Genomic DNA, 11,053 nt, shown 5'->3' on the forward strand with positions numbered 1-11,053 from the left:
CCGGGGGGGAAGTGAGGAGAGTGGGTGGTGGCCGGCGAGATGTCTCACTCCGTCGCGACATGTTGGGGGCGGGCGGGCGGGCGGGGCAGGCGGTGATGCTGGGCTCCAACGACCGGCGGGTGGTGGTGACGATGAGCACGGAGAACGACTGGCGCGAGAGCTTCGCCTCCAACTCAGAGGTGCCCCTCGCCGAGTGGACGCACGTGGTGGTGCGGTGCGAGGCGCGCCAGAGGAGCGTGACCATCTTCCTCAACGGCCTCCCGGACGGCGAGCACCGCCTCTCCAGCCCCGCCAAGCCCAACCCGCACCCCTTCTACCTGGGCCAGCCCCCCGAAGGCGTCGTCAAGGTACCCTACGCGCGCGCACGCACGCAGACTCTTGGGAGTCCACACGCCACGCGCTTGACGTTGGAGGGAGCAGCATTAACACGTGTAACACGTACCCGCGTGCAGCGACCCGCGATGGACGGATGCGAGGCCATGGTGCGCGACATGCGCTTTTACACACGCGCCCTGGCCCCCGACGAGGCCGGCCTTCTGCACCAGCGCTCGGCCCCCGCGCCCGATCTTCGCGCCCAGCGCCTCGCGCCCTTTGCCTATGCCGCCCTGTCGCCTGCCCTCGTCTCCGTACGGGTCCCCACTCTCTGCCTTCCCGCGCAGGACGTGTATCGGATGTGTGTTGATCTTCTCTCCTCTCCATGGCCACACGCACACCACGCACACGACACACACACAAAACACCACACACACACACACACACGACACAGGTGGAGGAGTTCGAGGCCTTCCTGGAGCGGGCGAGCAAGGGCTGGGGGCTGGAGGCCCTCACGCAGGTGGTGGAGCTGGTGGTGGGCCTGTGCGACGAGACCAAGCAGGACCCGCTCGTGATCGACTCGGATACCATCGCGGTCGCCGAGGAGGACCTCAACCGCTTCCCCGCCATTCGAAACCAGAACCTCTCGCTCGAGGACATCCGCGTGCGCTTCACTGCGGTGCGCCTCTTCAATCGGCAGCTCACGGTGGTGCTGCCCCTCGTCGACTTCTCGCAGACCCACCTCTCGTGGAGTCTCGCCCACTCTGTCTGCAAGCTCACTGGTACGCACCACCCCGCCCCCACGCCCCCCCCCTGCTGATCGGTGCGTGGCATCGTCGTGGTCGTGGTCATTGACCATACCCACCACCACCCACCACCACCCACCACCACCCACTACCCACCACCCACCACCACCCACCACCGTCGTACGTGGGTGCACCGCAGGGCTCATCTTCCCGTCGACGAAAGTGAACCTGTGGAACAAGATCCTCAACAGCACCATGTCGCGCGCCAACAAGCCCTCGGTCACCATCAACAGGCCCAGAGCCCTTCGCGCCAAGGAGAAGGGTACCGCCCCCCCCCCACAATGCTCCTCCTGCTCCTTTCCTGGGACTGTCTCCCCACGCCCACCACCACCACCACCACCACCACCGTCTAAATCGTAAATCTAACAATTGGCGTGGCGTGGCGTGGCGTGGCGTGGCGTGGCGTGGCGTGGCGTGGCGTGGCGTGGCGTGGCGTGGCGTGGCGTGGCGTGGCGTGGCGTGGCGTGGCGTGGCGTGGCGTGGCGTGGCGTGGCGTGGCGTGGCGTGGCGTGGCGTGGCGTGGCGTGGCGTGGCGTGGCGTGGCGTGGCGTGGCGATGGTTGGTTGGTCGGTTGGTGGGTTGGTGGGGACGTGGCAGGCGATCCGGAGGGTTCTCGGTCGGTGTTTGGGCAGGCCTACCGCCAGCTGCACTTCCTCAAGCCCGAGGTGCTGCGGGTACCCGGCCAGACCTTCTCCGTCACCTACGAGGGCGAGGGCGGACGCGACGCTGGTGCCTTGCCACCCCCACTCCCCCCCCCTCCATCCCTCCTCGCCCACCGCCATCGCGTGGAGCCGGTCCGCTGGCGCCTAGAGGGCGACCGGAGGGGAACCTAACTAACGAGACTTCTTCTCCTTTGTCTGTGTCCGGTGTGTGTCGGGTGCCGCGTGCGTACGTGCGTGCGTGCGTGTTCACGTGTGTCCGGGCAACAGGCGGGCTGTTCCGGGACTGTATATCGCACATGTGCGCTGACCTCCACTCGAGCTGGGTGCCGCTGTTTATTCCGTGCCCCAACGCCAAGGGGTTCGGCGAGAACCAGGACAAGTGGATCCCCAATCCGCTTTCCCTCACGTCGCTGCACCTCTCCATGTACGCCTTCGTGGGCAAGCTCATGGGCATCGCCATCCGCGGCAAGCACATCCTCAACCTCGACCTCCCCTCCATTGTCTGGAAGCAACTGGTACCCACCACACACACACACACACACACACACACACAAAACACACACACAAACACACACACACGACACACACGCACGCACACCGAGCGAGTGAAGCACGCAAGCAGACGCCAATGCTGCGTGTGGCGGTGGTTTGACGGGAGTGTCTCCGTTCTCTCTTCCATTTCACTCTCCTCCTCCTCCTCCTCCTCGGCACACAGGTGGGAGCGGAGCTGACGGTGCGGGATCTGGAGCTCATCGACAAGCACTGCGTGAACCAGCTCGAGGAGGTGCGGGCCATGACCGAGGGAACGGAGGAGGAGCGCGTCATGTTCGAAGCGCTCGACTACACCTGGGCCACGCCTGCCGCCGACGGCAAGACCCTCCTGGACCTATGCCCCAACGGACGCGACCTGCCGGTCCGCTTCGAGGACCGTTTGGACTACGCGCGCAAGGTCGAAGCTGCCCGCCTCAATGAATTCCGGTTCGTCCAGGCTGGCCAGCCTCCTTCTCCCCCCCCCACTCTCTACTGCACGGCACTACGCAGCTTTGTCGCGTGAGTTGCTGAAGGGCTTGCAACGATATGGCGCGCGAGCAGGGAGCAGGTGGAGAACATGCGCAAGGGAATGGCGACGATCATCCCCATTCAGCTGCTCTCGCTATTCACCTGGCAGGAGCTGGAGCTGAACGTGTGTGGCAAGAACAAGATCGACATCCAGCTCCTCCGCGAGAACACTCGCTACCAGTCGGGCTTCTCGGACGAGGATGAGCACGTGCAGATGATGTGGCGCGTCCTGGAGTCTTTCACGGTACGGCCTGCCTGTTAGCACTTTGCTGGCTTGCTGGCCAACCAAGCCAACAACTGACCGGACACGTTCTCGTGTGTGGGTGGGTGTGGGTGCGCGTACGTGTGTGGGTGTCTCCTCGATCGTCGTGGGTGGGTGGGGGGGGGAGAGCAGCACAAGCAAAGGGAGCTCTTTCTGCGGTTCGTGTGGGGCCGCAGCCGCTTGCCGCTAACCTCGCTCGACTTCCAGCAGAAGTTCGTGATCCTCTCGTGCGCGCAGAACAACGACATGGTTCTGCCCATCTCCCACACCTGCTTCTTCCAGCTCGAGCTGCCCCGCTACTCGGCCGACACCATCCTACGCGAGAAGCTCCTCTACGCCATCACCTACTGCCGCGACATCGACACCGATTTCCGAGCCGCCCCCGTGGACTGGGACGCCGACGAGTGAGCTCCCTCTTCGTTCTTCTTCTCCAGGCCAATAACTTTAAATAAATAAATTATTTTTCTGAAAGAGGGTGTTGGGGTGTCCGCCTCCTCCGCTTTCACCAGGAGAACGCCGCCCGTTCGCGCAGGTGGCGCTCCCCGTGGGTGCACCACTGTGCGGCGGTGATCCACAGCTCGCGGGTGGCTTCGAGGCAGGCGGCGATGGCCCCGCCCTTCCAGCTCAGGAAGCGCGAGTCGAGCTCCATGTCCTTGCGCCTGCTGGCCAACACCTCCACGGCTGGACCGCAGGCCGCCGTGCTGCTGCTTCCACGCCGGGCCGGGCTTACCTCGGCTCTTCCGCCCTCCCCGACGTTGTCCTCTTGCGCCCAGCTACTCGGTACCGCCTCGTTGATCCTGTGATTGGGATCATAAATGCCCAGCAAGTTGTCAGCCGCAGCAGCAGCAGCCGCCGCCTGGAGGAGGAGATGGAGCGTGGCGTACTTGCTTTCAAGGACCTCCCGCAGACCCGGAAATTGGCTGGAGCCTCCGGCGAGGATCACAGCCGAACACAGCCTCTTCTTTTGCTCTCGCTTGGCGCCTTCGTTGGTGGTGGGATTTGGGGGGGGGGAGGAAGGTCAGCCAGCCAGCCAGCAAAACGGAGAAGGGGAGATGGGGGGGAGGTACTGGGGATGGAAGCAAGAGAGGCGATCACGGCGTCGTGGAGGGCCAGCAGGGCCGGCGTGTCCGTTTCCAACGCTCGGTCGGCTGCTGCTGCCTTGGCCGGTGCTCCCTCGGACGCTGGGCCTGTGGTGCCAGTGTCCGTCCCAGGTTGGTATCCCGAGGATGATGTCAGACCGAAGCAGAGCCAGAGCGTACCCTTGGCGTGGCCCGATCGCGGCTGGCTCTTGGACGAGGCGGTGGAGGCCTAGCGACAGAACCCACCCCGCGTCCACGTGGCAGGCCACCCACCCAACCCAGCCAACACGCGAGATGATGATGATGATGATGAAGTGGTGGGTTAGGTTGCGGCGTATGGGCGAGGCCATGGCTTCATCAAAACCGGGAGCTTACGAGAGAGAGCAGAGAGAGCAGAGAGGTGGAAAGGCGTGGTGCACCGATAGATCGGGCAGGATGTCGTCGTTGACGGAGGCATCGGCCAAGGGTGCGATGAGGGCTTGCATGGTCCCGCGGGGGGTGGGGAGTGCGAGCACGTCGGGGTGGAAGAGACCCTGCCCGGCCGCACGGTGTGCGTCGTGTGTGTGTCGTGTGGGTCATGACGTCCACGCGACGCATGGCGCAATTCGAAAGACAAGGAAAGTTGGGGGAGGAGTGGTGGTACCAAGGGCGCAAAGATGAGCTCCTGATTGATGTTGATGTGGTGAAGCAGCGTGCGCTGCCCCGGTTGCCGCTCGTAGAACGAAAAAATCTGCGTCGTTTGCTCATCCTGCGGATCCACGCGCGTCCACATATGAGCGGCAGGAGGGTCCGTGTGCCGTGTGTGCCGTGTGCGTTCGTTAGCTGTGCGTGCCTTGTGGAGGTGGCAGCACTCTTTCTTGAGGTCGTGGAGGAACATCTCGTCGAGGGGGTCCTCCACGCTCGCCCCGCGGTAGGGAAAGTGGTGGCGGCCCCAGTGCTTCACCACCCACAGCAGCCAGTCGGCGATATCTCTGCAGAAGAAGAAGAAGAAGAGAAGAAGAAGAGGAAAGAAGGGAAGGCAGTGCATAGCCCGCAACACTCGCCACCCAAAGCGCCCCATGGGGTCGAGGAAACGAGCCCCCGCCCACTCCCGTGGCGCCACCACGGGGAGGGTGGGTACACGTAGGTAGGTAGGTAGGTAGGTACCTGCCGCCGTAGTCGAGCGCGACGCGGGAATCGGGGAGGCATGCGCCCTCGTCGACACACGTGACGGTCGTCTTCTGGTCGCCCACGTCCACGACACACGCTGACGCCAGCCCGTATCCGAAAGAGGTGCACACGGACTCCTACGTCACGGTTGGAGAAGGGGGGGGGCACGAGTACAGCACACCGGCATTTGTGTGTGACGTGTGTCGTGTGTTCTGTGAGGAGGAGGAGGAGGAGGGGGGAGGGATCAGGTACCTGGAGCACCATGACGCCCGCGAACCCCATCTCGCGGACCAGCATGTTGAGCATCTCGCGCACTTCGCGCCGATCGAAGAGATCAGCCACGATCAGGACTGCCACGTACTGCGAGAAGTCCCGCTTCTGCGCAGAGGGTGTGAGGCCAAGCTCGTGGATGAGCGCGTGCTGCCAGATCGTGTGCAGGTCGTCCAGCACCATCCGCATCGTGTAGCCCTGGCACCCATCCCGGGGGGCACGCGCGCAAGAGGCAAAGAAATTAATTAAAGCAGCAGCAGCAGCAGCAGCAGCAGCAGCAGCAGCAGCAGCGCGGTCAGGCGGGCGTCATGGAGAGAGGCGCGCCCCCGATACCAAAGGGTGGGAGAGCACCTCTTGGATGTTGAACCGGCCGCGTACGATCGGCCGCTGCAGGCGATACCCGCGGCCCCGGCCCACCTTTTGTGCCTGCAGCAGCCAGCAGCAGCAGCAGCGCGGCACGACCACCCACAGTAGGTTGGTAAGTTGAGGCGAAGGGCCACTTTGGGTAGAGGATGATGCGCATGGTGGGTGGGGCTGGGGAGGGGGTCGAGGTCGCGTACGTCGGCGCCCACAAGAAAGGACGGCTGGTGGTCAGTGGGGGTCCAGACAAAGTCGTCGGCCCAGGTCACCGTCTCGGTACAGTTGTGCGCGTTGAAGCGCTCCACGTCTTCCACCAGGGACTTGCGCTTGAGGGGCACCTCGCCCATCACTGCCCCCAGTCCAGCTCTCCGGGCTGCTTCCAGCGCCGCCTGCCTCTCCTCGCTTTCCTGGTCGAGCTCCTGCACGGCAGTTCCCTCCCCCTGCCTCCCCAGCAGCAGCAGCAGCAGCAGCAGCCATCAGCAGCCGCAGCAGTCGCAGCCACCATATTTAAAGCAGCAGCAGCAGCAGCAGCAGCAGCAGCAGCATGGTGGCGTCTCCCGCCTCAACCGATGTATCAGCAGGGACGTACGTCGTAGACTCGACGAGCCACGAGATGCGGCATCACAACGGGCAGGTCGTCAGTGGCCATACCCAGCTTGAGGGTGTGCGAGCCCGGATGCAACACCACGGCTTCCTGTCGCCGCTCGCACACATACGGCATCGCCACGACACACGTGACACGCTGACACACCACAACACGCGGAGAGAGGAGGGGCCGAAAAACGTGGAGGGAGGGGTCGATGCCAGCTCAACAGGGGGCTCCTCGAAGGACGGGGACCTATGAAGCGCCCGCCCGTCCACAGCTGCCCCCTCACGGCCGTGCCGAGTAGGGGCAGGGGTTGCCGTTGGTGTCATCGGCAGTCGACTGGGGTCCTCTGGTGCGCCACCGCTGGTCGTGTCGTTGGTCGTATCGGTGGTCGCTTTGCGTTTCTTCTTCGGGGGCACCGCGTGCTCTAATCGAACTGCTGCCGCCCGTTGGATGTCCGGCTCCATCTTCTTGGGTGGTTTTTTTTCGTTTTCTTTTGCCCTTTTCCTTTCCCCTTTTCTGTACCGCATACAGAAATGCAAGCATTCTTTTTGATTTCCCAGTCATTGGCGCACCTGCCCGTTCCTACTGCCTGAACTCTCCAATGGATCCGGATCTGCCGAATGCCAGCGCTCAAGCATCCCCGTATGTTGCGGCCTCCCTTGTGCTTTTTTTCTTCTTCTTTTGTTTCTCTGACATCATTCCGTGCTGGGTGTCAAGTGCGGAGATGGCAGGGAGCAAGGGCGACAGCGAGGCCAAGGCACGCGCCGAAGCGCATAAGGCCCAAGGCAACGAAGAGTACAAAAAAGGCGACTACGCTGCAGCTGTCGCTCACTACTCGCGAGCCATCGGTACTACTTTCCCATCTACAAACTGGTCAGTACTGGGCGTTTTGGATGGGGGGGGGTACTTGTATCTTGTGGCAGCCGTTTTTGTGCCAGCAAATGGTAGCGTGATTCTTGTGGCGTTGCGCGCAGAGGAGTTTCCCGAGGAGCCTTCCTACTATGGCAACAGAGCGGCGTCCCGCATGATGGAAGGCGAATGGAAACCAGCCCTCGATGACGCCCTGAAGGCCACGCAGCTTGACCCTTCCTTCACCAAGGTAAGCACGTTACCCTCCGATGGCATGCCGCTCTTCTCCAGCTGAGTGAGTATGCGAAAGGGGTTACTGGCCTACACTCTGCTGCAGCAGCCGCAAGCGGCCGTCAGCTTCCGATTACCCTCCTCTTTGTGCTCACTTCCCGTCCACCCCTACCAGGGATACTTGCGTGCCGGCAAATGCTACGTCAAGCTGGGTGACTTTGTGCGGGCCAAGATGCAGTATGAAAAGGGTACCTATTTGTGAGTCTGGCGTTGGTGCGATGCGCAGAATATTCGAGCGATGACTGTCCTCTTACTCCTCTCAACGTTGGATGGCCTCCACTTTACATTCCAGCCCTGGGTCTGGAGCCAAACAACGCCGATGCCAAGAAAGAGGTATACCTTCTATACTATCGTTGTCGGGACAGTAGTTCTTTGCTTACCGACCCACGTGGGCGTTTGTCTGTCGTTCGTGCTTCTCCTCCTCGATTCCCCAGCTTCACTTAGTCACGAAGGTGCAGAGCGAAATCGACCAGGGCAAACGGTTGCTGGACCAGGGCAAGTACATGGAAGCCGTCAGAGCATTCGCTGAAGTCCTCGCCGAGGTTAGTCCCCCGTCCTTTCACTTCAGAAGTGCCTGCCGCTAGCCCTCCTTGTCTTTAATAGCACTGACCACCGACACTATCTCTCTCTCTCTCTATCACCCATAATGTTGGGTGTTGTCCATTGGGTCTGTTGGCGCCCGTACAGGTTGAGGCTTCCTTGCCGGTCATGGTCCTCAAGGCGCGTGCCTTGCTTGGGCTGGGCCAGCACGACCAGGCCTCGAAGATTGCTTCGCTAGTCTTGCGCCAGGAGCCTCACAATGTGGAAGCCCTCTTCGTCAGGGGTAAGGTGCGTGCGGGTCCCGCCGCAGCTCACCGCTGCCTGGCCTTGGTATGTATAACTAACTGCCCTCTTCCTCTGTGTCGTAGGCACTGTTCCGCTCGGGATCATTGGACCATGCGGCAACACACTTTGCGCAGGCGCTGCGCCTTGACCCTGACTTCTCGCCTGCGCGGGAAGCGCTCAAGATTGTTCGGGCCGTAGAGCGTGCCAAGAAGGACGGAAACGATGCCTTTTCTTCCGGCAACTATGAAGCCGCCATTGAATTCTACACCGGCGCCCTCCAGGCCGACGCCAAGGAAGAGGTAAGTTTGTTGGTACCCTGTCGCAGCTGACCCGCACGTTAACCTCCTCCTCCTCCTCCAGACTCCCACTGTTCGCGCGCAGCTCTTCTGCAACAGGGCAGCAGCCTTGGAGCTCCTCGGCAAGCTCGAGGAGGCTGTGCAAGACTGCAACAGGGCACTCAGCCTTGACGCCAACTACCTCAAAGTACTTGACGCTGCAACTTGCTCCTTCTTCAAAGCCATTTCTCCTCTTCTTGTTTTGGCAAGCGTCCTCATCCATTCCACACTTCAACCAGGCCTACTTGCGTCGAGCGCGCGCCTACACCCGAATGGAACGCTACGAGGAGGCGGTACGGGACTACGAACAAGCAAAAAAGCTAGACCCGGAAAACGCCGGTACCCATCCCCCGCCCCAGCCACCACCACCTGCTCTTTTTCTCAAGAGGCTACCACAGACGTTCGGCACCGACTGCGGGAGGCAAAGCTGGAGCTCAAGAAGTCGAAAAGGAAGGACTACTACAAGCTCCTGGGTGTTCCCAAGGACGCGAACGATGACCAAATCAAGAAGGCCTACCGCAAGCTCGCTCTCCAATGGCACCCAGGTATGGCCATGCGCGCACATCTCTCTCTCTCTCTCTTTGCCTCTGGCGAAAGCCAGTGCTCTCCAGCTGACCCTGCGTGGCCACACACCAAACAGACAAGCATGGGCATTCGCCTGAGGCGGCCCTGAAGGCTGAAGCGATGTTCAAGGAGGTCGGCGAAGCGTTTAGCGTTCTCTCTGACGCCAAAAAGAGGCAAAGGTGAGCGCTTAATTCCAGAAGCCGCTCCTGTTTTCTGTCGTGCTCACCTGCTCACATGCGACGCCACAGGTACGACATGGGAGCAGACCTTGATGAACTGGAAGGCGGTGGCGGCGGATTTGGCGGAGCAGACGTGGACCCAAGTGAGCTGTTCAACATGTTCTTTGCAGGTATGGATGGCCTGCTTTTAGCAAATGGCGTGCGTGTACAGCTCCTGACCGAAGCATGTTGTGGCAGGTGGTCATCCTGGCTTTGGTGGAGGTGGATTCCCTGGTGGAGGTGGCCGGCGGCGCCAAGGCCACCAGCACTTTGGCTTCTGACCTTGTGCTCTCTTTCTTTGGTTTTTATTTTTTTCAAATAAAATGCCTTGCCAAACTCCGAACCACGCTTGGCTGAGATGGAGTGTCCGGTTCGAGCGAGGGGGCGGAGTTTAGACTTAGAATTTTTGGGGAGTCATGCAAGCCACAGCGAGGCGAATTTTTTTGCTCGGACCACACGCAAGTGAGCACGAGTGTTCTTGCTTGCACCGTAAGCTCTTGGCCTCGCGTTTCGTTCAAAATACGCGACAGAGCATGGGCTTCAAGATGTGATAGGACTCAGCCCTCTAGGAGGTCTCATTGGGCCGCTAGGACCTCGCCATTTTGACTTGGAAATCGACATGTGGCGCTTTTTTTCGCAGGCACACAAGCGAGAGCACTGTTTCTCTTGGGCAACAAGCTGATGCACGATTCAGGGCGCAACAGCGACCTGTTCGCCTTTCTTTCCACTCCGCCCCCATCGCACTGTTACAGGTGGGAGGAACGATGCGCGTGGCCCGTGCCTGTCGTCTACGCCCAGTGGACGAAAAGAGAAGTGGTATATTTCCAGAGAAAATACATAATAAAGGAAATACCTAAATACGTCATGCTGACGAGTAAAGGAGAGTAGAATAGGCACTATGGAGGTGACTGCAACACGCACAACACCGCAGCTCGTGTGCGCCCAAGGCGCGTTCAAAGCCGCACCACACCGCAGCACCGCCTTGTAGAGGCACGCCCCCACACACGAAGGAATCGAACTGAAGAATCAGCCCAATCTAATCCGCGCCGAGCAGCTCCCCTTGGCTCTTTGCCCACAATAAAAGCCGATCTTTCTCCAAGGCCGCGATGTCCGCGGATAATCGCGATGTCCGCGGGAGATCGCGATGTCCGCGAAAACAAGCCATCCCCTTTGAGTGTGCTCCAGTGCCGAAAAATGATGTTTCGCTCGTTCTTGGTGCGTAGCTTACGCGTGGCTCGCGCGTAGCTCACGCGAGGACAACACTTTAATCGCGTTCAACGCGTTCTACACGTTTGGGAGTTTCCTGCTGCTCCCAATGGCGAGCCGTACATACGCTCTATCCACAGCGGGGTGTACCCTCCTTTGGGGATGAAAACGAGTAGAACTAGTTTCAACTCGAAGCACTAGTACACTTCGTGGAACT

At 61.0% G+C, this 11,053-nt stretch overlaps 3 protein-coding genes across 3 annotated transcripts in view; 2 read left to right on the forward strand and 1 right to left on the reverse strand.

The window, feature by feature from the left end:
• The window catches only part of ACA1_048630 (HECTdomain (ubiquitin-transferase) domain containing protein), a gene marked incomplete at both ends in the record, with an annotated part of 18,447 nt that extends 14,938 nt beyond the window's left edge, over positions 1 to 3,509 (forward strand). The window contains 9 exons of the mRNA XM_004333025.1: positions 90 to 347; positions 453 to 482; positions 767 to 1,094; positions 1,258 to 1,380; positions 1,716 to 1,847; positions 2,048 to 2,295; positions 2,496 to 2,758; positions 2,873 to 3,083; positions 3,234 to 3,509. Coding sequence (XP_004333073.1) covers positions 90 to 347; positions 453 to 482; positions 767 to 1,094; positions 1,258 to 1,380; positions 1,716 to 1,847; positions 2,048 to 2,295; positions 2,496 to 2,758; positions 2,873 to 3,083; positions 3,234 to 3,509 — 1,869 coding nt within the window. The remainder of the gene's footprint in view (positions 1 to 89; positions 348 to 452; positions 483 to 766; positions 1,095 to 1,257; positions 1,381 to 1,715; positions 1,848 to 2,047; positions 2,296 to 2,495; positions 2,759 to 2,872; positions 3,084 to 3,233) is intronic.
• A 94-nt stretch (positions 3,510 to 3,603) lies between these two features.
• ACA1_048640 (actin subfamily protein) lies at positions 3,604 to 6,680 on the reverse strand (the record flags this gene model as incomplete). Its single annotated transcript, XM_004333026.1, has 9 exons — positions 3,604 to 4,082; positions 4,169 to 4,409; positions 4,600 to 4,713; positions 4,824 to 5,151; positions 5,327 to 5,466; positions 5,582 to 5,797; positions 5,951 to 6,025; positions 6,160 to 6,399; positions 6,549 to 6,680. 9 exons carry the CDS (start codon positions 6,678 to 6,680, stop codon positions 3,604 to 3,606), a joined length of 1,965 nt encoding a protein of 654 aa, XP_004333074.1.
• A 592-nt stretch (positions 6,681 to 7,272) lies between these two features.
• ACA1_048650 (Hsp40, putative) lies at positions 7,273 to 9,952 on the forward strand (the record flags this gene model as incomplete). Its single annotated transcript, XM_004333027.1, has 12 exons — positions 7,273 to 7,396; positions 7,523 to 7,647; positions 7,804 to 7,876; positions 7,915 to 8,021; positions 8,123 to 8,230; positions 8,376 to 8,516; positions 8,597 to 8,812; positions 8,895 to 8,996; positions 9,088 to 9,187; positions 9,247 to 9,393; positions 9,489 to 9,591; positions 9,661 to 9,952. 12 exons carry the CDS (start codon positions 7,273 to 7,275, stop codon positions 9,950 to 9,952), a joined length of 1,638 nt encoding a protein of 545 aa, XP_004333075.1.
• Between the last annotated feature and the right edge of the window lie 1,101 nt (positions 9,953 to 11,053).

Source organism: Acanthamoeba castellanii, assembly GCF_000313135.1.
Source record: "Acanthamoeba castellanii str. Neff unplaced genomic scaffold scf7180000084582, whole genome shotgun sequence".
Lineage (NCBI taxonomy): Eukaryota > Discosea > Longamoebia > Acanthamoebidae > Acanthamoeba > Acanthamoeba castellanii.